The sequence below is a fragment of the Trypanosoma brucei genome, chromosome 9 (genome assembly GCF_000210295.1).
Source record: "Trypanosoma brucei gambiense DAL972 chromosome 9, complete sequence".
NCBI lineage: Eukaryota > Euglenozoa > Kinetoplastea > Trypanosomatida > Trypanosomatidae > Trypanosoma > Trypanosoma brucei.
The window spans coordinates 1,788,081-1,812,038 of NC_026742.1; the positions used below are offsets into that span (position 1 = coordinate 1,788,081).

At 47.8% G+C, this 23,958-nt stretch overlaps 11 protein-coding genes across 11 annotated transcripts; all 11 read right to left on the bottom strand.

Annotated features, from left to right (window-relative positions):
• Nucleotides 1-1,173: 1,173 nt before the first annotated feature.
• TbgDal_IX8410 (hypothetical protein, conserved) lies at nt 1,174-5,910 on the bottom strand (the record flags this gene model as incomplete). Its single annotated transcript, XM_011778729.1, has 1 exon — nt 1,174-5,910. One exon carries the CDS (start codon nt 5,908-5,910, stop codon nt 1,174-1,176), a length of 4,737 nt encoding a protein of 1,578 aa, XP_011777031.1.
• A 523-nt stretch (nt 5,911-6,433) lies between these two features.
• Nucleotides 6,434-7,198, bottom strand: TbgDal_IX8420 (hypothetical protein, conserved; the record flags this gene model as incomplete). Its single annotated transcript, XM_011778730.1, has 1 exon — nt 6,434-7,198. The coding sequence occupies one exon, from the start codon at nt 7,196-7,198 to the stop codon at nt 6,434-6,436; it is 765 nt and encodes a 254-aa protein (XP_011777032.1).
• A 149-nt stretch (nt 7,199-7,347) lies between these two features.
• Nucleotides 7,348-9,690, bottom strand: TbgDal_IX8430 (hypothetical protein, conserved; the record flags this gene model as incomplete). The annotated part of the gene is made up of 1 exon (XM_011778731.1): nt 7,348-9,690. One exon carries the CDS (start codon nt 9,688-9,690, stop codon nt 7,348-7,350), a length of 2,343 nt encoding a protein of 780 aa, XP_011777033.1.
• A 634-nt stretch (nt 9,691-10,324) lies between these two features.
• Nucleotides 10,325-10,822, bottom strand: TbgDal_IX8440 (hypothetical protein, conserved; the record flags this gene model as incomplete). The annotated part of the gene is made up of 1 exon (XM_011778732.1): nt 10,325-10,822. The coding sequence occupies one exon, from the start codon at nt 10,820-10,822 to the stop codon at nt 10,325-10,327; it is 498 nt and encodes a 165-aa protein (XP_011777034.1).
• Nucleotides 10,823-11,716: 894 nt separating this feature from the next.
• TbgDal_IX8450 (aminopeptidase P, putative) lies at nt 11,717-13,186 on the bottom strand (the record flags this gene model as incomplete). Its single annotated transcript, XM_011778733.1, has 1 exon — nt 11,717-13,186. One exon carries the CDS (start codon nt 13,184-13,186, stop codon nt 11,717-11,719), a length of 1,470 nt encoding a protein of 489 aa, XP_011777035.1.
• Nucleotides 13,187-13,799: 613 nt separating this feature from the next.
• Nucleotides 13,800-14,105, bottom strand: TbgDal_IX8460 (hypothetical protein, unlikely; the record flags this gene model as incomplete). The annotated part of the gene is made up of 1 exon (XM_011778734.1): nt 13,800-14,105. One exon carries the CDS (start codon nt 14,103-14,105, stop codon nt 13,800-13,802), a length of 306 nt encoding a protein of 101 aa, XP_011777036.1.
• A 475-nt stretch (nt 14,106-14,580) lies between these two features.
• Nucleotides 14,581-14,898, bottom strand: TbgDal_IX8470 (hypothetical protein, unlikely; the record flags this gene model as incomplete). Its single annotated transcript, XM_011778735.1, has 1 exon — nt 14,581-14,898. One exon carries the CDS (start codon nt 14,896-14,898, stop codon nt 14,581-14,583), a length of 318 nt encoding a protein of 105 aa, XP_011777037.1.
• Nucleotides 14,899-15,094: 196 nt separating this feature from the next.
• TbgDal_IX8480 (ribonuclease, putative) lies at nt 15,095-16,966 on the bottom strand (the record flags this gene model as incomplete). Its single annotated transcript, XM_011778736.1, has 1 exon — nt 15,095-16,966. One exon carries the CDS (start codon nt 16,964-16,966, stop codon nt 15,095-15,097), a length of 1,872 nt encoding a protein of 623 aa, XP_011777038.1.
• A 1,302-nt stretch (nt 16,967-18,268) lies between these two features.
• TbgDal_IX8490 (hypothetical protein, conserved) lies at nt 18,269-21,088 on the bottom strand (the record flags this gene model as incomplete). Its single annotated transcript, XM_011778737.1, has 1 exon — nt 18,269-21,088. One exon carries the CDS (start codon nt 21,086-21,088, stop codon nt 18,269-18,271), a length of 2,820 nt encoding a protein of 939 aa, XP_011777039.1.
• Nucleotides 21,089-21,530: 442 nt separating this feature from the next.
• Nucleotides 21,531-22,034, bottom strand: TbgDal_IX8500 (hypothetical protein, conserved; the record flags this gene model as incomplete). Its single annotated transcript, XM_011778738.1, has 1 exon — nt 21,531-22,034. The coding sequence occupies one exon, from the start codon at nt 22,032-22,034 to the stop codon at nt 21,531-21,533; it is 504 nt and encodes a 167-aa protein (XP_011777040.1).
• A 223-nt stretch (nt 22,035-22,257) lies between these two features.
• Nucleotides 22,258-23,331, bottom strand: TbgDal_IX8510 (hypothetical protein, conserved; the record flags this gene model as incomplete). Its single annotated transcript, XM_011778739.1, has 1 exon — nt 22,258-23,331. The coding sequence occupies one exon, from the start codon at nt 23,329-23,331 to the stop codon at nt 22,258-22,260; it is 1,074 nt and encodes a 357-aa protein (XP_011777041.1).
• Nucleotides 23,332-23,958: the final 627 nt, after the last annotated feature.

The following is a 23,958-nucleotide window of genomic DNA, read 5'->3' on the forward strand; positions in this document are numbered from 1 at the left end:
AATTTCCCCCTTCCCCCAATTCTACCTTCTCTGCTTCCTCTTTTCTTTCGCCACTTCTCCTTGTGTGCGTGTGTGCGTGTGTGTGTGTCGCAATCAACGGGTGCCCCAAGTCAGGTTGAGGGCCCCCCGTCTGTACTATTACTAAAGTGCTTGACACGGTGAAAGTGTGTCCGTAGACGGTCAGGTCAACTCCTCTTGGAGGGTCTGGTTCCCCCTATCTTCCGCTTAATGAGAACCTTCCCCTTGTAAAACAAACATAATAATGATAGTGAAGAGGAAAAGGAAGAAGAAAAAGAGAAGAGGATCAGTGACCTAGTTGGCTGGTTGGTGTGATACATTTCCCCACGTCCTTCTCTTCATCCAAGGAATACACCCAACATATGTGCATGTATGCATGTATATATACAAGTGCAGTGAAAGGGCAACAGTCATGCACACGTTTATGTGTCTAATATTATACACACCCGAAAACAGAGGGGGTGCTTGAGTAATGAGAGGAGCAAAGACAACACTTTAACCATATCTTCGTAGGTATGTAAAGATATATGTAATCTCATATATGCATCTCTGTGCTTTCGCGCATGTTATTGTGGCGTTGCCGTGAAAAAAAAAAAAATTTAAAAAAGATACTTACCGGAGCCAGATAAGGTACAATCAAATGCACAAAACAGGAGCACACACAAATATATACCCTGAAACGAACGGAGGAAACACTATATACATGGGGCACATATGTGTGATTACCATTTACGTAAACAGAGGTGGACACCATGGTGAAAACAGCTACACCAATTTTATTGAATCAATGTTTTGTTTTCGTTTCCACACCTCACTCTTCTAAACATCGGTATTGGACAGTTGGGACGTAGTTCTGCTTCTCATAATATGAAACCTGCGAACCTTAGAACTGCTTTCTCCAAAACACCCTATTGCTGCTGTTGTTGCTTTTTTGTGTGTCAACTTTGCCGTTTTATTTTTTTCCCACAATCTCATGCCGGACATGAAGCTACGCGAAGGCAGAACCACGATCTACTGTGAGAGACAACCATGCGAGGAAGGGAATGAAGCCTTGAAACCACAGGAAAGACATGATTAGCAGCTCCATTCAAACCATTTTTCCCTCCTGCTTCCTCTATTTCTTTTCTTTCTCTAATTATTACTCTCCCGTTCCCGTTATGTCGCCGGACTCCACATGCGTAACATCGTTAACCGGCCCGTCGGGTCACCAATTACCACCGCCGCGGCCTTATCGCTAGGCTCTGTAGCCACATCCCAAGCAGTAATTTCACATTCATGAACAAACTCAGCATCAGCCACGCCTTCTATGACCTCATCTTCAGGTTCTTCTTCCATTAGTTCAATGCTCTCTCCTTGCATTTCATCTACAGTGTCATCGTCAGGCACGGGAAAGGGCATATGCTTCCTTGGAAGCACCCAAAACTTCAACTGCTTGTCGTTGCCCAAGGCGAAAATGCCATCGTCACCCCACTTGAAGCGTAACCCGCTCACAGTGGGTAAAGCGGAATAGCGGAATGCGCTGAAGTGATTTGTTGGCGTCACCGCGAGAACATCCACAGCCGCATCTCCAACTTGTCGTATCCGTGACCACGGAAGACGGTAGACTGCAACGGATCCATCTTCAAGGCCGGCCGCCACCATCCGCTCATTTGAGGAGAGTTGGTACACTACGTGATTGCAAGAGCTCACCAATACGGCCACTTCCCGCCCCGCTTCCACATCGCACAACCGCAGTTGCCGGGGTGGTGGCAAATGTCCGCTGGCTGTTGGAGGGAATGGTGCTGGGTAAAGAAGAAAGTGGGTACAGGAGCGAATCATCTTTCCGGATTCTACGCTGAAGGGAAGGCTAAAGGTTCTCTCCTTTTCGAAGGCATTGCGTGCAGTACTCAATTGCCACATTATTACAACATTGTGACAAACACTGTAGAATATTTCGTCCTCAGACCTATGCGGCAACACGGTAGTGAAGCCTCGTATCCTGTTGATGTCTGCCATCTCGCATTTTTCCAAGAAATGGCGCTGATCCACATCCAGTACAACAGAAGTTTTTTCTGTGTCGTAAGCGCGAAGGTAGAGATCCTCAGTGGTTACTAAGTAGAAACGGCCACGGGCAGAGAAGGCCACAGAAGTCAGAGGTGCTCCAAAAGTGCCGCCATCGCACCGGGAGACGATGTTCATCTCCGCACTGTCATAGATTAGTAACGTACGGTCGTGACAAACTGTGGCGTGGTAAGCTCCCGTTTCGCACCACAATAAACTTTCCACAGCAGACGGCGAGCGCCTCACCTGCACTTCTACAGCACCCGTAACAGGATGTACCGCGCAGATACTGCGATCGGCACTAGCGGTGATAATACGTTTACCGCGTGAGGGAATACAGCAAGCGGTAATCGTCCTCTGATGAATTTGTTTTTTCGCTGAAAGGGCCATAGTGGTGAAAAACGATAGGCGGCGCTGGCGGAGTGGGCAGGTGATGGTTAGCATTTGAGTAACGTACGCTCTCGCATCCATTGAAACGTATGGGTACCGGTTTCCACTTTCAATCGCTGTCCCAACCACCAGGTGTGGATACTTGGTTAATTTTGAGTTATGCTGCCGCAAAAAGTATATGTAGTCGCGTAGACGAAGAATTGATGTTGGTTTCTGGCGGGTGGTTACATCAACATCTTCGTCGAATGTATATTCACCAACTTCATAGGACTCATGGAAGGAATTAAAGGCACTGATGAGCTCCCTTACCAGATGGTAACCGAGTGAATTACGGTATACAACCATCAAATAGGGCATGGTTAGCACGACGCGGTGTATGACGTGAGCTTCCTGCGCCTCCACAGCGTGGTACGGTAGTTCCTTTACCGCCGTTCGCTCGAACGGATTTGTTGATGATAGTCCAAGAAGCACCTCCCCTTTCTCACGCCCAAGAACCTCGTGCACCACATCATGATAACAACGCAACAGCATACCGTGCCACACCTTGTAATCGCTCTCGCTTCCCTCCTCCAGAACATCTTCGCGTTTAATCAGCTCGCGGAATGCGCGTGACCGTATACAGACACGAACGTTAAGAGCGTTTCCACCTTCTGTTCCAATGTTACATACTGTGCCACTGTAAATCAAGGGCCTCATCATGCGAATTAAGCGGTTAAAACGCGTGCAGGTCAACTGTAACATGGCACGCAGTTGGGGTTCATGAATACCCCATCGGGAACAAACGAGCAAACGCGTGCACTTTCGGATAAGGGCCGTGCCAAAGCTATCGTTCAGTTTGTCATAGACCTGTTGCACCATACCATCAACTGTGCCGGGTAGTGAAACCTTTATTGCATGTGTCCCCAGACCAGGTGCCTCATTAAAACTGCGTAGCACATCTACAACCTGTAAAACATACTCTGGGCACAGTGCTTGCTCCTTCTGACGAATCAACATAAAGTCATCGTCCGACAGGGTCACACCAATTCTTCCCATGACCTCAGGTCGAAGCATATCATCAAAATCATTAGGCGTCATGTTACCCACTGGGAGGAACTCTACGCTGTCTTTGCCACGTGTTTGCAATTGTTTGTACAGTGTGGAATCCGTCTCACATCCCAACACCAGTCGTACGTTGCGGGACAAACAATACGGCAAACAAGCGAAAGCACCAGGTCGTAGAGCTGGCGCTTCCCAAACGTCTTTCCCAGTTTTCTCGCACATCCTTAGTGCCGTGCACGGTTCTACGGGCGCAATGACATTATCTATTCCATCTAGAATAACAACAGTAATAACTTTTTCATTTCCATCGGACTTAGCATCGCCGTTGCCGTTAAGTTGCTCAGCCATCTTTCCCTTTTCTGTTATGGTATCCAAAAACAGTTTTTGAAGCCGACCCAAGTCCACCTCACCGATCGCTGATCGATACACCTCCTGATTAGGATACAACTGGTGAATAATGGTACATATAATATTGCGGAGCTCTGTGGGCTCCTCTGTCAGCAGAGCAGAGTGCGTCGTGTGGTACGCTACACGGCATTTCTGCGCGCTTTTCGTCAGTAGTCCCCACGTGAATGATGAAATGAGTTCACTGACTGCACTGATGTCTGCACTATGCAACAACAGAGAATTTCTGCTAGGCGGCGCAATAACGTACAGGTCCAATCGGTTGGTGATATTCTTTTTCACCAAATGACAGTGAAGGCGCGAGAAGAGAAGTGTGTGTAACCATTCGTGATATTGTTTTAGTTTTTGTAACACCTTTTCCTTCTCGGCCGATCCATAGAAGTACGAAGGGTGTCCTTCCTTAACCGGTGGAAAGTGGGCCGACATCACGCGTTGTATCCGCTCATACACGGCTTGACAGAACTCTTCCAAATGCTTAAGGTGGACCTGGCCGTCTGCACCACACCGGTCAAACTCAGCGTTGTAGTCAGGTATCACGAGCTCTGGTGCATCTGCTCCCTCAACAACGTACTGTTTGAATACCTGGTGCTCCTGCCACTTCTTCTCCTTTACGGCAGCATCGCAACAAATTAACTGTGATGGGCACACTTCTTTTGCAGCCACAGTGCACGTACGGCGTACCTGCCGTTGAAGATAGTCTGGGTGCTCAATAGGGGGTTCCTCCGTCAGTAGCGGCGCCAATGAGGGTGGAATTCCAAGCTTGCGGGTTCCCTTCCGCGTGGCTATTATACGCCAACTGGAGACCTCCATAGCTCGTCTGTGTGCGGCATGTAAAACTGGCTGAAGTGGTGGAGCTTGAGGACTTTCGGAGGGAACCACTTGTGAACTCATGGACCTGAGTCGGTAGGGTGCGCCCAAACTCTGACGGTTCAACATGTCGTTCGCCGTCATGGCGCGATAGTCTCCTTCACGGTCTCCTATAAGTTCAAGAGTCAAGAATCGAGACTTCTCAACGTCACGCAAAACATCCACCTGAATGGCGAAACGTAGATTCTTCAGGCACACGCCGGCCGGCTCCTCTGGGGGGCTAAATAAGGGAATAAGATGGACCCTGCTTCCAACGAATTCCTCATTCAACAGAGGAAACACCCGGTTGAGGAGCAGCTCTGTTTCCGAATGGAATATGAATGGTGGAGCCAGGATGGCCACCTCCAACAACCGCCACCCGGATTCGATGTGGGGAAAGGGAACAAACTTGTTACCTGAAGCAACCACCGACTTTGTAAAGGTGGAAAGCCGATCTAGTGCAACCGTTTCCTTCTGCATCCAATCAGCCTTGCGCACCGTCTCCCGCATTGTTGAAGCAAAAGTACTTGTTGCCGGTTCCTCTTCAACAACAGTGCCAGTGATCCTATTCCCTTCAGCGTCCACCCTGAATGCTTCAATTGCGCACCGCCCCTCAGCACACTCCTCGCGAGTGGCCACCTCTTTACCTGAGGCATTACCTGCCGTCTCACACAGTCTATTTCGTTCAAGAGCCTTCTCAATCTTCTTCATAACTCCTTCAGGTACCTGTGTGTTGCTCAGGTCGGCATGTACAACACCAGGGTTATGTTGCAGCAGTGAAAGGACCGCCAATCCGGCAGTGAGAGAAATAGTGTTACCTGAAAAATCGAGTTTTTCTAGACTCCGATGCTTAATCATTGCCCGACAGAAGAAAGCAACAGAGTCATTGTTGAGACCACTGCAAGGAACAATGAGCTCCTTCAACTTGTCGTTCTTCACAAGGAGGCTCGTCACAGCCTGAAGCCCAACGGCACCGATATAATTCCGCCTAAGATCCACAACCTCGCTAAAACGTATGGTTTCCACTTGCGACGCAAGCAGTGGGTTCATTTTAGCTTTCAATGAAATGTAATTGGCGACAAGCTCCTCGTACGCGTCCGTGCTTCTCGTGTCCTCCTTCTGCGGCATGAACTGCGAGGGAAGAAGAACAGGACTCTGCGCGTTAGTCATCTTTGCAATTATTTTCTAAACCCCAACAATAATAAATTCTCCCACACCCGTCTCAATTGGGTTCCCTCCTTCTACTCGGTCTTCTTTTAACCAGTTCTTGCTTTTCCCCTAGCCTTGGGTATATCAAACCCCTATCTGGCCTTCCGATGACGTTAGTCACTTTTGTTCTTTCTTATCTCTGCCCTATCTTCAAGTGAAACAATGGACAACAAATTGAAAATGGTGGAAAACGAAATGAATGAAGACATATTCTGCCTAATACAAAAATAAAACAACAGGTGTCTAGTAAAAACATAAAAAGAGACGGGTGTATAGAACAACGAGCAAGGAAGCGCATAACCTTCGGATGCAAGACATAATTGTAATGAAAACACACTGCCAGCGCAAAACCACAACATGCACATGATTCCCGGCCATTCCGTGCCTCTCCACCATGCCTTGTCAACGAGCTACCGTTTTCTTTTTGTTTTTACCATCTTCCCACTCTAAGGCATCTTTCCTGCCCTAACCCCTGTGTACTCGATCATGCACCACTCATCGCCAACAGCAGTTCCTCGTCCGTCATGACTGGTCCTAGTTTATCCTCGCCAGGCATCCCATCACCATTAGTATTGTCAACATCATTTCCACTGTCACCATCCTCATCCTCATCATATACGTCGTTTTCTTCAACCTCCTCGTCCTCCTCACCGCTTTCGTCTTCATCGCACAACTCAGTGGCAAACACTCCGTTCGGGCAGTTTGTTCGGTTGATTAGCCGACCAACCCACGACTTCTCCGGCGCAATGAGACCTATAAAATTCGAGAACTCCGCCGTGGCGACATCCAAAAGCTCCTCACGACTGACCGGCCCCGTCCCGCATACCTGACAGCCCTCATGAAGAAACTGCTGCTCTGTGATAATTAAGCGGCACCGGCGGCAGGCGAGGTAACCATGGTCTCCAACCGGAAGCTGTGGCGGTGGCTCGCTGTCACCACTCATTGGAGTCCACACACACGGACACGCACAAGCACACCTTTTAGTGTTAGTGTAGGTGTTGCCGTTGATGCCTAAATATGTTTTTACCTCTTCTTCCACTCTGCCGCTGATTGTCCCCCCCCCCTTCCCTCTCAAATCCAAAAGACTACTAACAATTGCAACCCGAACAAACAGAAATAAATAGTTCAAAGCGAAGAAGCAAAGAAAAAAAGGGGAACTGGTGCGGCACGGCGTGCCGTTGAGGCAGAGCAGTGCTAACATCATGTAAACAGCCGGGTTTAGACGGTGAAGCAACGGGCAAAGATTCATTTATGGCATCACAACAAATAACGGCCGGAAGAAAAAGAGGAAAAATATCCATGACGTGATGGTATGTCCTCCCGCTCTTTCCAACCCTCGTCTGTACCCCTTATTTACCACGTAGTCCTCGATCTGTCACCCACCATTTTGCACTATTATTAGCCTATGCGAGCCAAAAATGGATCGAATGTGTTAATATCCTTCGTTGCAACTGCAGCAATGTATGGGCAGCCGAGTGCATCTACTGTGAGCACAAATTGCAGATTGCACAACTCAAGTACCCGTTGAGACGTTAGTGAGGGATCTCGCGCATTGGCTCCGACCTCGCTCCCGCTGAAAGTTATGACAGAAGTGCTTGTACTTCCGCAATCACCTCTGTCCGGCAAGGCGATACAGGGACAAAACATTAATTCATTTGTAACCACTAGCGCAAGGCTCTCAAACAGCCTTAGAAGATCCACCAACGCCATGCGTTCAACCGCCGCTTCGGCGCCAACCCCCTCATGGTTGCTGCTGAGCTCATCACGCACCCTCTTTGGTATGAAGTACTTCATAGGAATTCGCATCACGGACCCGTCGGGCCTCCTCCTCGTGTCGTGCACCAGTTGAATCAACCCGCCAACGGATGCAACAACATCGCCGCTGCGGTACGTCTTACCGGCGAATACCCGACGTGTGACGTCACTCAACAAACTCCGTACTGCTCGAAGTGCATTCGCGTCATCGTCCCCACTACCACTACAAATCAGTGAGTCTGACAACAGGAAGAAGTAATCGGTACAGAACCCCCGCTCGGCAGCGGGGGAACTACCAACTGTACCACAGCGCTTGGCGATATCATATTTCCCGGGCACGTGCGGATCACTAATGTTTTGGTCCTCTTTTACCCACAATTCTTCCTTCTTTCGCCGGACCCGGGGCTGGCGACCTCTCCGAGGTCGCTTCTTTCCGCGCGTTTCGTGGGGTTCCTCCTCTGCACCATCCTCATCATCCTCGTTGCGCTCGTTTTGCAAGGAACTACCACCACAATTATTGTCACTTTGGTGCATTTCGTCTGACAACGGTTGATCGGCCTCCTGTTCCGCTAGCGTATTCACTGTATACAAAAATATGTCATTATGGGTGTCAAATTTGGAGTGTCTGCCGATCGTCGTAAGCGGCACCGCCGCATCCCAAACCTGCCACGGTAAGAACGGAACGTTCAGGGGCCAATTTATGGGATGAGATGTAAACAGCGTGGTTGAAGAAGCTTGTGTGCTTCCACTTCCACTTGAACTCTTGCTTTGACTGCCGCGGATGTTGTCCTCGTTATGTATGTCCTTGGACTGCACGGACAAATGAGAACAGTGAGAGTTAGCCTCGGGACTGGAACCAACAGTGCCATCTGCAATATTTTGTGCGTCTGTGGAACTGATGGTTTCACGCTGCGAAGTAACGGGTTCGGTCGGTAACGTGGGGCCCGTCAACACCTCTTGCGGCAGCGGCGCCCTGCAGCAAACCGCAACTAACCGAGTTCGATATACCCGAGGTGAGCGACAGTACGGGCAGAAGTCAACTTGGGGTGTGGGAAAGTTGCGGATGCTCCACATTCCACATTGTGGGCACTCCCAAAACAACTCCACGTCAGTATCACTCGTACTCGTACTTGGTTGACCACTGCCGCTCCTGCTCCGCTCGGTAACCCCTCCACTGGTTACTCTATTTTGGTTGCTGCAGCAGGGTTGCAAGCTGTTAGCTGACAATACTCCCACAATCCTCGAGTTTCCCCCGCGATTGTCAACACTAATATTGCTGTCGTTGTGCTTGCCCTCAAGCCTCGTTACACCCCGAAATTGAAATGGCATGGGACTTCTCACGCGATATCGTGTCAACAACTCACCTTTGATCCCCGTCCACGGGCTGTGCGTCAAGTTGTGAGCCTTCCCATACGACATAAGAATTTCCTCCCCCTTATTAATGATTCGTCTGCTGACAAGAGCAGTGTATGTCTCCCCACGTGCGGTGAAGCGGCTCTCCGCACTAATGTTTGCCGTAACGCCCTCCATCCCTCTCGGATCGTTCGCAAACCGACCATAATTTCCAGCAAACTCCGCATCCAGTGCGTAATCATCACTGAGTGATCCGTAACCCATGGTATATGTTCTCGAGCTGCATGAAGTCCCAAAAATCTCCACATAACCGCTGTAGGGCGTGACAACAAAATTCGCTGGAATCGTCCTCTTCGCAAAGAGACCAATTTGCCCGAATGCCGGATGACGTCTGTCTGTAATCACCCGTAACTCTGTGTAATTCCCTGGTAAGTACACCGGCACGGTGAAGCACGGCAAAATATCCGAATCAATGAGTGACTCGGCGTGAGCAAGGACCCCCATATGGAAAATCATGCGGTCATGTTTGCTGATTGACGGATCGAAGGCCAGAAAATTCCGTGATTGTTCTCCCACGGGGAACTTAAGTGAGCGACGGGCAGGGGCACATCGTAACGGGGAATGCACATCCATTCCACACGAGGAAACACTGCAATCGTGAATGATAGTAAAAGGAAAATGGGACGAGCCGTTGTGAAGGGGGAAATGCTCTCACTGACGTGAAGACACAGACGCACACGCACGCGCACAAAACGCTTTCGCTGCGGTGTAGGACTCTCCCTAACTCCTCCACGATCGCCACTGATATATTGGGCTTCGTTGCAAGTACACCGCAACGAAGAGCACACATAGTGAAAAAAAAAAAGGAAAGGTAGTGTCAAAAAATAAAAGGGGGAAGGAAATAAGGTACAGGGGAGAATAAAATCGACCCAAGCAACTAATACACTAACGGGACACGCCATAATAATGAAACATAGGTGTTATCGGCACCACCGGCGAATGTTTTCCACTTTTGAAAACTCCACCCCCAAATCCACCGCCACCGGTGCCGTTAGCCGCAGCGCCACAGATTTTTACCAGGTGGTGAGACGTGCTAGCCCACGAACCGCATAGTCGAGACGTTACCACACACCACTCAGGTATAAACGTGTACACATTCCAGTTAAACGACCAAAATAAAACAAAAAAGGGACTTGTGGTTTACACCTGCAGTTCTTCACCCCCTGCCTCCGCCACACACAAACACCCTTTTTACCCAGAGAAAGTCTTAAAAACAGCAGTCACAATCAAAGGGGCAATTTGGAGTTGTCCCCGCATTGGGGTTTGATGATGTAATTTTCCGCAGCTCCTCTACGGTAATGATGCGGTCAACACCTTCCCGCCTGAGCAATGTTTCCGGTACTTCACAATCAGCCAGTGGGTCGCCACCTTTTCCCGTCTTCTTATTTCTACCCTTCTTTTCCTTTGGCTGTGAGGACACGTTAAAGAAATCTGCATCGCTCAGCTCCAACGTCTTCTCTGGCGCACGATAAAGACCATCGGAGGTAGTGAGCCGTGACTGTCCCTTTACCGTGCCACGCGCCGGTTGGGCACTAGACTGCAGTTTTTTATCTTTAATTACACCAAAGATATCGGCAATATCCGAACCCTTATCCAAGACGGCTGTAGCGCACTTCCAAGCCATCTTTGATTCACTACCAGCCGGTGACGAACTGTGTTTCAGAATGCCCCTTCCACCAGGCTCTTGTTTTTTTGCCTTCTTCATTAGAAGCTACATGTGGGGTGAAAGTAAGAAGCGACCAATAGCCAAACAACACATATGATAAAAACATAGATAATCAAATACGCAATCATGTATGGTACAAAACAAAAAAGCGAGACAAAGTGCAGCACGTTGTTATGAATAACGGCAACTGAGAGGAACGTGTTTTTGAGTTCAGCATAATGGAGGGGATACCCAAACCCCCATAAATACACACTCGACGACCAAACACATCCCACTCTCGAAAACGACATCAACTGTAAAGAGGATGGAAAAACAACACACAAACCAGTATTACTGGTGAGCAGATTGAACAGATATGTGGAAGTTTCACCACTCACACAATCTGTTATCACCACACAACAGATGACTATCATTCATTTCCCCACACAAATACTTGGGCCCACAAACCAAGTGTCCGCTACACATTTCCCTCTTCTCTCACCTGAAAGAGGGGAAAATAAACGCGGTCTCTCTGCTTCTCCGGGGGAGCAAACAGACAAAAGAAAAAGTAAGTTTAATACAATATGAAAGAAACAAACAAGAGCGCTTAAACGGACAGGAGCAAGCACCTCCTCACTATTACTTCTCTGAAGCGGGAGGAAGCCACCTTCCTGCCATCAAAGATGATGTACTGATGCTTTTCTGGGTACATATTCAATTAATCCACCCCGCCATTCCCTACTCTGCTACCCTCAACATTCAAGTGGAACAGCTGAAAGCCATATACGGTACAGAATAATAAATTCAAACTCTGCACGTGCTTCTGAGCATAAATGTGCACACGCGGATAGTAGATAACGTATACACGGTTGGAGGATAGCTGGAAGCAGCGAAAATCAGATGACGTACTGGAAAGAAAAGGGGGGGGAGGAGCAATTCCACTCATCTTTTCTTTCAAGGGGCATTTTTTTGGTTAACAAACACCACTGGTTCACCGACGAATGGCACACCAGCCATTGTGCGTTCAATCTCCTCCACTGTTCGCGGGACGACCGTAAGGTTTACGACACCTGTTTCGGTAATTACCACATCGCTCTCAATGCGCACGCCACCAAAGTTCCACAGCTTCCGGAGCCCTTCCTCATGGAGGTGAGGTTTCATTTCAGGGTTGACGAAGGCATCGGTAAGAAGCGAACGATTAATATAACAACCGGGTTCCACAGTGAGGCACATTCCCTTCTCCAGCACCCGTGCCGTTCTCAACTTACAGCAGTCGCTCTCGACAGGGCGCTTGGGACAATCTTCCAAGTAGCCCCCTACATCGTGCACATCCATGCCGAGCAAATGCCCCAGCCCATGAGGTTGGAAGAGACCCATAATACGCTTTTGCATTATGGTGTCTACATCTCCCATGAGTAAACCAGCACGCAGCAAGTGCTTGCACATGACACGCAACGCCAACTTGTGCATATCCACCCAGTTTGTACCGGGTCTGAGACTCTTCATCACTGAGTCGTGCGCGTCCAGAACGGCATTGTATATCATCACTTGGTCAGAGGTAAACTTACCGTTCACGGGAAAGGAGCAAGTAATGTCACTTGCATATCCCATGTAATGGCCTCCCATATCTAGCAGGGCCATAGAGCCATCCTCAATGGGTGCGTCGTTATTTGGGTAATGCAGCACTGCGCCGTAGTGTCCCGTAGCGCAGATGCACGTATACGCCACCTTCCTGCAACCGCCGTGGTAATAAACATGATGCAAAAAGGTGGATTCGAGTTGGTGCTGGGACATACCGGGCTTGCACTGTTGCATCACATGAATGTGAGCATCGCTGGAAACACGACACACATACCGCAGAAGGTCGATTTCTAAATCCGTCTTGTAGCAGCGTTGCCGACTTAATGTATCAAAAAGAAAGTCAGTAGATGTATTCAACTTCGAAGGTTGGGGAAGTTGAGCCGTCAGCACATTGAGGCCACTGTCGCTGTTTACCCCCTTCATCACCTCAACCGTAGCCACACCCTTCGCAGCGAATGTTTCATTAATCTCATCCGTGTAGTAAACCTCCTCCACGCCCGTCGCCTCCTTGACGCTTGCGGGAGTGGGCAACTCACCCATCCAAACCGCGTATGATGCCGGGAGGCGGGGAATGAAAAGAATTCCAGTGCCATCAGTAAGAACAGCACCGAAACAATCAGGAATGTCACAACCGAATAGGTAAGCGAAATAACTCTCCTGCCAAAAGAGATGGTTCACATCAGTGGAGTTTACCGGAACCTCCGAACTCCCTTGAAGGAAAGCGGCGTGTGTGTCATCCATGCATGTCTGCATCGATGCAGCAAGGCGCTGGCGCTGCTCCTTGTACATATCTGGACTGATCTCGAATGGATAGGCGGTGTTGCGAATACAATTTGACGACATGTCGTGTTCTCTCTCTATCTCTCTCTCTCTCTTTCTCTCTCTGAAAACGTCGCACAAGTCGGTTACAAGTGATCTTACCTTACTTTTGTTCCCCCTTTCCTTTCCTTCTCCTTCGTTGTTTGATGCCACGGAGTTTGTCAATGCTATCAATTTCAAAGGAGAAGTGAGAACCGCAGGGGGAGAGCGAACGGAATAAATGGGATATCTGATGAATGTAGTGCGTCGTAAGAAAGAGCATACAAAATCCAGCCATTGAAATAATTATAATCATGAAGGATTGTTATTATTGAGGTGAGGCGGAAGAAAAGGTTGTCAGAGCCGCTACAAAATGATGATAATAATAATGATGATGATGATGGCATAAAACGAAGCAAAAGGAAGATAGCGCGGCTTTAGACTCATTAAACTACACAGCACCACGTATACCTGCACGCTTATTTAAATATGCGCACGAAATTTTCCACCCTCCCCACTGACATCTCGGCGCCTGTTTCAAATCGAATATTCCCCTTTCCGATTCCTTTTATTTCCGTTCTTTTTTCTCAATTGTCATCTATCCCACTCTCCTCCACTTCACCTTTCCTTTTTTTTTCTCTTTACATTCCCTTTCCCTTCATTTCACCTTCTTCCTTTCCTTATATCTAGCTACTTTAACTTTTCCGTCATTATATATCACGGCGACAACAACAACAATAATAATAATGATGATAATATATACGTTCGTGCCGATGTTTATTTTCCTCCAAGCCCCTTTTGTGGAACGTAGAAAAATAGTATAGAAAATAATATATATATATATTTTTAAAAATATATAAAAGAAATATTTAAAAAAAACATACAAATATACCAAAATTGATTTGAAACGCTTCCCCACTTTCCCTTCCCCTCTTCCCCCGCCCCACCACGCACATGTCCCCATGTTTCTCTCACTGTGAGCACTAAATATATTTCACTACATTTTGTTTTTGTCTTTCAACTTCCAACAACCCACTTCCAATATGCGGGCAACTGCCCTTTTCTGTTCTTTTTTTTCCCCTTTCATCATTTGGTGGAAAAAACAACAACAACAGAAAAAAAAAAAATCATCGCCTTCATCAGGCAAACCAAACTCGGTTAATTGTCAGGTCTGCACACGCACAGTTATATGGCACAAGGCGGAATAGAAATAAAAAAAGGTAAGAAAATTGTTTACACAAACAACAACAATAACAATTTAAAAAATTAAGAAACGAGAAATAGAAGGGTGGAAAAAATATATATATGCGCCCAAACGCTCGGAATTGAACACATAATTTTTAAGCAAAACAAAAAGAAAGAGAGAGGGAGAGGGAGAGGGAGAGAGAAAAGACAACAGCTGGGGGACGGGGAAGAAAAGAAAAAAAAATCACCAAACGTCATGCCAAAAGGGGCTGCAAGAAAACACGCACACGCAGACACGAAAAGGAAAGGGAAGAAAAAGAAAAAGAAAAAGAAAAAGAAGAGGTGTAAAAGCGGGAATGTACTCCATCTATTTGACTACAAGACGTATTATATGTGTAAACATATAAACATGCGATTTGTGTTTGTGACTTTTTTTTTTTTCCTGTACGCGCGTATATCATATGAAGCGAGTGGGTGAAGAACAGAAAAAAAAGAATATTCGAGAAGGAAGCACCATAACAATATAGTAATAATAATATAATGCGAAAACAACACACCAACGGAAACAACATCAACACCGGAGCCTCCACTTATGTGCATTCATACATGTACTTTTTTGGGGGGTTATCTGAACTTCCCAACGCGCTACAGTACAATTAAAAAACAAAAAGAAAAGGGAGTGAGGAAAAGAAGAAGAAGAGGAAAAAAAAAAAAGAGAGGATTGTGTACAAATGAGCATCTCCATAGGAGTTGGCGCAAGCACTAATGCTACTTCTCAGTCAAATGTTTGATCCGATGCCTGTTCATCTGACCCTCCACATCTAGTGCAGTTACAGAATAACCCTGTGCCTGTGCCCAGCTATGCAATATCTGCTCAATCTGAGATAACATTCTTTTTGACACCGCAGCATCCGAAATTGTGACGAGGCAGTCATCCCCATTATACATGAAAGTAACGCATTTAACGAGGGTGCCAAATTTGTCACGAAGGGAATCTGTATGAAAGCCACGGTTATCACTTCTGTGAAGTAAATAAGCTGCTGCCGAGCGTGGTTGGACAAGACAGTCTTCATTGTCATCCAAAAAGTGCACACTAAATATGCAACCATGAACTGGAGTGATGCCGCACAGGCGGCGGTAATCTGCATTCACCTGCGCAAGCTCTTGCTGCGCGAAAGCAAAGAGACTGCCTGTCATAAAGGCATCCCAGGCTGCATCATGCTCTTTCGGTCCACCATCTGTAGAAAAATTATTCGCCGCATCATGATAAATATCTACCGTCTTGTTTTCCTCGCTAAGGATGAGATATGTCTTCATTAGAGGTCCAGTGAGTCCGATAATGCTTTGCAAAGAAGGTGCACATGTTAACGTCCGAGTATCGTAGAACACTGGGAACACTTCGCGCACAAGTCGCTTAAACTCCACGATGTTCTGCGGAGGTTCTTTGTGCATCAAACAGCAAAGGAATGCCAAATCCGATAAACCATTGTGAATGACGAGAGGTTTGCGCCTCTGCCGAGTGGCCGTTACGAGAGCGGAGAGCAAACGTGTGCCGAAGTACCGCGGGTTCCGAAAGATGGTTTCATGAGTCGTAGCCTCCGGTGGTAACTTCTTCATGATTCGCTTCGAGACCCGCAATCCCAAATCCCGCATCAACGCATTGAATTTAGATAGGTGGGATTGGCTGAGGTGAGGTAAGCACACTTCCAAGCTCTCGTGTAGTTCACCGTTGCGAGCAAAATTCTCAATTTCGTTAAACTCACCGAGCAAGTGATCCCGTGTGTCACAATCCGTAACCCCCTGCATCCACTGCCTCAGAGCAACCAACTTCGCATCCATCTCCTTTTTTGGATCCGATAGCTCAGCTGCAATGCGATCAGCCCTTCGCGCCCTCGCGTATGGTTCGAATGGAACGACGGACAACCCCTCGGAGATCCACATGTTTAAATCCATATTATTGCTCCGCAGGAACTCCATCGTTTTCGTCGACAGTACCAACTCGGGATCTTGATCATCCAACCAAGCAGCGGGAAGCAAGTAAAAGGAGTAGCTGCGTGCCCATAACTGACGCCTGGGGGAGGTCAGTCGTTTTTCCCAGCGAGTAGCAAGATCAATCGCCTTATCCACTTCATCAAGCGCATCGTATGCACTCAACTCATCGTATATGGTGCCTGCGCTGGTTTGCGAGCACCTCTGCCTGATTTTCTTTCGCAAATCCTCCATTTTGGAAATATCCTTAGGGTCCACCCGCCCCTTATTTGCCATAGATTCCAAAACCTCAACCAACCCTTGGACATCACTGTCCTGCGGGCGGAACAACCGCAATTCCTTCAACATCGTTTCCTTGTATGCGCTTGAAGCAGACGGGTCACCGGTGGCACCCCTGGAGTCCCGCCCGCTTTGAGGAGACAGGAGTTCAGTACCCCGAAAAATACTGAAGCCAATCTGAACTACAGAAAAGTGACGAGCGGCCGCTATCTTGTCTTCGAATGCTTCCTCTGGTGGTCGTAGGAAGTTTGTTGTGGCTCTCCGATCAATGCCCGTGAACTCCATGTCAACGGCAATGTATGAGGCACCCTGAAGAGCAGCCACAAATTCGGGGTAAACTTCTTCAAAATTGTTCCGTGTAATGAGCTTCATATTTGCGTTTTCTTTTGGATATTCCTGCTTCCAACACCTCTTGTCACCTCGTTTCCTTTGTCTTTCTTGAACTCAATCGTCACCTAATACTAAATACTCTAAAAGTAATTTTTTTTTCAAAAAAAAAAAAGGGAGGTTGGAAAAGACACCAATACGCACTAGAAAGAACAGTAAATTTGAACTCTTTTTCCGAAGATGAGGAATTTTTTGACAATAAACGCAAAAGAGTCAGAATATGGCTCAGTTTCTACAACACTACAAAAGCAGCATACCTGCAAAACGACAAGTGTGCCAGAGGTACAGGTAAAACAAGAGGAAATCATAAATTTGTCATTGCCTCACATAATGGTACGACAAATCACTCGCATTGTGTACCTTACAAATTTTAAATACATTATGTGTTGTACATGTGCTCCGGGCGTGAGACGGACAGACAGACATCTGCATAACGTTATACTGTGATTTTAAAATGAAAAAAAAAGTGGGCACAACAAACTTTGAATCACCGATGTGAGAAAGCGGATTGCGGGTGATAGGATGCAGCAAGAACCTCAAAATCCTTCGCATCGCAACAGCGCCAACGCTAACTTTCCCATCCTTTGGAATCTTAACATTGCTACTGCTATGTTCACTCCAGTGCCGCTGGTCTAATTAACGACTCCTGTGTATAGCTAATTCATTAAAACCGTTAAAGCGTGGTCCAAGGCGACGCTCTGAACCAACAGTTCCAAAAATAAATAAACAAGAGCGGAGAAGACAGCTGAATCGATAAAAGACAAGGACGAATCACAGGTGCAAATAAAGAAATTTTTTAAAAGCGTGTGTTTCATACGTTTATATTGTGAAATATTTTAGGTGTGCGGGTGAGGAGCAAACCGCTTGAAAGATAAATACAGGCATAAAAAGTAGCTGATCATATCTTGATAGCACAAATAAACACAGCTCTCCAATCTTCTCTCTGTGATCTTTCCTTTAAATCCACACCCCCTCCTTTTCCTCCTAATCATTTTAATATTAAGTCTCCATCGACTCCACTTACCGACGCATTACTCAAACACGTACATCATCGTTTGTTTACCTGCTCGCCACTTACTTCTCCTCTACCCGCCCACACCAGAGGTTCCATCATCCTTCATTCGGTTGTAAAACACTGGGCGTGGTGCTCCTTATTGTTTAAACGTTTATTTGCCTTAACAATCCGTACACCCCACCACCCATTCATTCCCATTTCATTCTTTCCCTAGTGTCCTGTACCTCTCTTTGCACTTGCTACTTCCACTGTGCAACATTCCATTCCTTTGTTTACTGGATACCATAGACATGATAGAGACGCACACGAAGCTGTTCGCTGTACTGCAACATTTTCTCCTGCCACAAGGAAGGGTTGTGTGCCTTTGCCGCATTCAATAACTCTAAGATGGATCCCTTCAGCTCCGCACTGGATGATGCCACGGAGATGGCGAGGTCGAAGAAGAGGTGGAGGAGCCCCACCACAAACGGAACCTTTTGACGCGTTGCGCCGATGAACCCCTTCAAAGCTGCCTCCGTGTGGGGACCATCCTTCACATTACGCATGTACATGCAGAATCGCTCGGCGAAGAGCTCCAGTGGGCATCCGGAGATTGATTCAACCTCGGGATTTGTGTACAGCATGTATCCAAGGCAGACGCACATATTCTCCACCATATTGCGCATATCTGCAGTGAGGGAACGACCACCAAGGATGTGAGCAATTGCTGCAAACAACTGCGGAAGACCATTTGTCACATCCAACATCTGGACACCGTTGACATCCATTTGGTTCTCCAACAAGTTACACAGGCACCATGCCACATTGCTCGCTACGCTGCTAGTGTTGTCACTGAAATCTGCGAGATTATCCATGGCAGATTTGACGACATCACCTAATCGCTGCTGCACTAGGACGGGAACGTTCTTGGCCACATCACCGAGCAGTGAGAAGCCACTCCGGCGAACCTCAATATCTTCGTTAAGTGTCATTTGTAGCACTGTGGAGATCAGTGCTGGGTTGCACTGTTCAACCAGTGGCTCCAGCGTCCCACCCAAGGCATCAAACAACCCGGAAAGAAGATCGCCCGAGGTCACTAGAAACTCGTACTCCGGTGGGTCTTCGCCTAACTGCTTAGCTTCGGCACGCTTCTGTACGTGGAGCAGTAACATTTGGTAGGAACGCTCGAAGACCTCCCTCGCCAAGGCAGGTTGAATGGATGGACCTATCGCCCGACACACACCCGACATGCAGCTGAAAAAGGAAAATATAAGCGGGCTATCGTTGGAAGTCTCACTCCAAATAGCGCCGAGTGGTCCCATAAGTGCCTCCACGGAGTCCGGGCTCGATCGTAGTGGTTCCTCTAACACATCGCACACCGTCTCAAGTGTCTCCAAAAGCAACACACGGTTCTTCAACTGGTAGCCCCGCAGGCACTGGGCAATGGTTCCAACAATCACGGGTACCTCATTGCTCAGCTGCCCATCATCACAGAGGTTGATGATCTTCTGGAGGGCGGCAGTGGCCGACTCTTGGACAAGTTTGGATGGGCTCTGCATCCTTTGCAATACGCACGTCAAGAAATTTTTCAGTATTTCGGCATCAGACACAAAATACTGACCGATCTGCGTCCCAGTCCATAGCGATATGCTTACAACAAGGAAATGGGCGGATGGATCTCGAAGAAGCTGAAGCAAGCGATCGCTGATATCCTTGAGGTACGGCGTCATGAAACTGAAGCAGCCGTCCATGATTGCGCCCAGGGCCAAAATGGCCGCCTCCAACAGCTGCCAAGGTTTGCTGGGTTGCATCATATCGTCTATAGAGGTTAGTACAGTAAAAACGATCCTCTCGCCGTAGTATTCAGCAATAGTGTCGAGTGTCAGTGCTGAGACACGTCGTAAATTCCACTCTTCCACTTCGTCACCGTCACCGTCACCGCCGTCTTCATCTTCATCGGCAGCCGTGTCATTCACACGGGCCTGGTAATGTCGTGGTCTGATTTCGTCAATTTTGTCGGGGACATTCCAATCCTCGGCGTTCGCCTGCAGCATACCAATTTCCATTTCAGAGTACACCATCGAGTGAATCAACACGGGTATAAGACTGTCAAGCATAGGTTCAATGAGTGTTGCAAAGCGTGGAAAGCACAGACAGCCACGCCAGAACTCCGTCGCTTCAATACGGATCTCTTCACCGCGCCCCTCAACTGAAGTCATCATCAGAGACATGAGATTCGCTAAGTTGTGGAACAAATGATCCGGAATGGCCTCATGGAAGCAAAGCACCAGAACAAGGCACTTGACACATCTCGTCGCCAGCCGATCGGAAGGCGGGTTCTGCAAATTGTGGAGGCAGCTCTCCAATACCGTGAGGGCATGAGGTTGCAGACTAGCGTACGAGACATTATTGACTTCCATACCGGCCTGTTCCAACAGAATAGCCATTGCCTCCAACGCGCCAAGTTGCACTTCCTCTCCTTCGCGACCTGGAGCGACTGGTGCCTGGAGAAAAGGTAAAATAGCTTCAACCACAGCTCCTGTCAGCCGCCGCATGTCAAGCAACTGGACGCAGTCATCAACAATCTGAGAAAGAGCACGCATCGCCCCGTGCAACGCTGAGATATCGCCCCTCCGCGTGGTAATAATTTCGGTAAGCACTTTCACCACAGGGTCCACAGGCCAGTGTCCATCCCGCACCGCACAACTAATGATGGTGCACGCGACGGAGCGAATACTAAAATCTGCGTCCACCACAGCTTGGGTCATCACAGAGTTCTGCAGCCCAGGATTCTGAACACAACACGGATGCGAAAGACTGTTCTTAAGCATGAATCCCACGAGTTGTCGCCCACGAACCGGAACGTTTGCATCCACCAAAAGCTCAGCGCAGCTTGTAAAGAAGGAATGAGGATTCGCTTTGAGCTCCAGCAACTGCGCCTCACCACGGTGACGCACACCAGGGTCCGGGTCGGACGCTGAAGCAAGGGCGATAAGAATAGCCTGTCCCACGCTGCCCATCACTGCAATGGGATAATCACCAAAACAATAATTATTAGAAAGGTGGGAAGTGAAGAAAGAAGAAAACCCTTGAGCAACAACAGAGCGTCTCATCGGTAAAGTAGTGGGAGCCAGCGGAAAAAAAAAATGTATGAAATGATAAAATGTCACCCCACACAAAGGTAAACAACAGGAAGAAAATAATAATCAGCAGGATAACCGGACGACTACTAACGCGTGGCTTGATTGACGCTTTGAAACTCGTGCGTCGTGCATATCGTCTTAACTTGGACGAATGCGGTCACGCTGCTATCCAAATTAATGTGATTAGTGAGGCGTTGTAACCCCACAACAAGTGAGTTGCTCATTTCAATCTCTTGCGCATTATCTCAACTTCACGGGTGTGAAACAGCAGCGTATTCGACAAGGACTATGAAAAGGAAGGACGCCAAACATAAAAAAAACACCGGTAGAAACTTCGGCAGTTTACTGCACCCAGCGTGGTAATCATCTCCCCTGTCTTGATATTAATCGAAAATTGATTGGGCGTGTCACCTTACCACATCGCGTCATTTCCCCTAGAATTACCATGGCTATCTTTCACTTCATCCTTCAAATCCCACTCGGGGTCTACACACTCTCTGTAAGCCCCGCTCAATTTCCCCTGAAGAAACACATTTTTGCATCGTGTCGCAATGGCGAACAAATGCTCGAATCGCACTGTGGCCAGCTGCCGATCCGATTCCGCTGTCAATGGAATGGACATATTCGGTTGTAGTCCAAGAATCTGCAATGCTTCTGAAGATGTCATAAGGGCTGCACTACCTGTCCCCACCTGAGCATTCGTAGCTGAATGGCCCTCCTTCTCCTCCTCCTCACGCAACCTCTTAGCCTCCTGCTGATGTGCAACAAGGAAGGCCTTAACTATAAGTAAACCAGAGGTAACGATCAACTTCGCAAGTTGAGGAGGAATAAAAAACATCCGACTACAGGCAAGCGGTGCGGGTCGACTCCCAAACTTTACTTCACACATCACACGAGGGGACATGACCCGCCTCATTGTTGCTAAAGACAGCTGCGTGATTGTGGGGGTGTGCGTTGAAACATCGAAGGAAGGGGGGATGTGTTAATTGGTTTGTTGGAGAGAAAATGTATGCAGCAAAGCCCTACAAAAAGCGTTCCTTCAATGATAACACAAGAACGAATGATACAGATTTTTGTGAGGTGAGGGGGTAAAAAAGAAAGGCAGATGTGGAGCGATAATGAGTACTTGGTTTCGTCACCTAAAGAATCTCTGACAAAAAACGATTCCTCCGATGCTTCTGCACATTCTTCCATTCCTCAAACTCAGCCTCACTCATCTGTAGTAAAGGGCCGGTAACAGACTTCTTCATGCGCACCGGATCATAGTTGGGGCTCGAAAGCGAGCGATGCGTCTCCGAGTAAAGCGCACGGACTCGGTTTACGACATCTTCACTCATTTTGTATACTGATGGAGATGCATGGCACTTCAGCAGAACCACATCCCGCGTTGCTATATAATGGCGCTCAGCCCGAATGAGGCGGTGTGTTAAGTACCTGTAATGCTCGTGCAGAAGCGGTAACGTTCGCCGCTGCGGCAGTGGTGCCTCCCGAATGAAGCGCAGAAAGCACTCCTCCCAATAGGCGAGTTCGTCCATTGCGTCAGTTAACTCCCCAGTGGAATCAAATCCCTCACGGGGCCCAAATGTCTTAGCCTCCCACTCACGCAAACCTGCACCCCCCGTAGCCGCTCGATCTTCTTCAACTTGACGACGAGTCCAAACAGGATTCTCCTGAGTTATGGCCCGCTGAGGCCATGGATCGTCCATTTCTAGCGGAACCAGGCGCCGTAGGCCAAAGTCGGGAGGGAACGGCACGTATTTGGCTGCGTTTTCCGATTTACTCGGCGGTTTATGCCCGTACTCCTCCTCGTACATGCGCTCCTGCGTGCGTTTGTACACAAAGTCAGCGGTTGGTTTGTGCCCCATATCCCGCAACCGCAGCGCATCATGCAGGACATCACCCAATATGGTATCAACTGTGCGCTTACGGCGGTTGCGGCGGCGGTTAAGAGCCGATGCCGTTGGGTCGATATCATCAGGTAGTGCTCCCTCTCCCCCCTCATTCTTCTCAAGCTGCCGTTGTTGGTCCTTCATCGCATCCCCAACAGCCCTAAAGGGATCTTCGGCTCCTAATGCATCGTCATTGGAGTACCCGGGCTTGTCGCTCTGTGATGCAAGTAGAGCTAACGGGGTGATATGAATGAAACGTTCAGACGTGAGCTGCGAGCGGCCAAAGTGACACGAGAGGCAACAAGCGGTAGCTAAGCGGCGCATAAGTGCCCAACTACTAGTTAGTTTGTGTTTTTGTACCGCGGGCCGCCTAAACTCTCGCACACAGCCGGCAGTTCCTTCCACAGCAAATAATAATATGAAGGGAGAAACGGCTTAGTGTGGAGACACTACTTCACAGAGAAGAAAGAAAGGGAAATAACAGGAAGGATTCGACGCGACACAACAATATGTAAATAAACTACTTTTTAAAGGAAGGGCGAGAGCAACTTCCATACCCGAAAAGGCCCGATAATTTCCTACCCCCTTGTATCTTTCCATTTTTTTTTCCTTTTTTACTTACAAACCACCAGAAAAAGTGAAAATAGGTTCCTCTGTATCTACTGCTCATTCTTGTCGACATGAAGGGGTACAAAAGCACTCAACCAACCTAAAATCTGTCTAGACAAGTTTAAAAAGCAAATGATATCAAACAGTCATGTTAAAACAATGAAAAGGAACAAGCGTTTCAACGCGTGAACTCCCCTCAGCCTCCAATTAGAGAAAAGAGCTTTAAAAAAAAAATAACGAAACAACTTTTAAACGACTGCTTTGAAAATATATATAATAATGCAGCAAAAAAAAATAAAAATAAAGAACGAACACCAAACCATAAATGTATGTATACGCGTA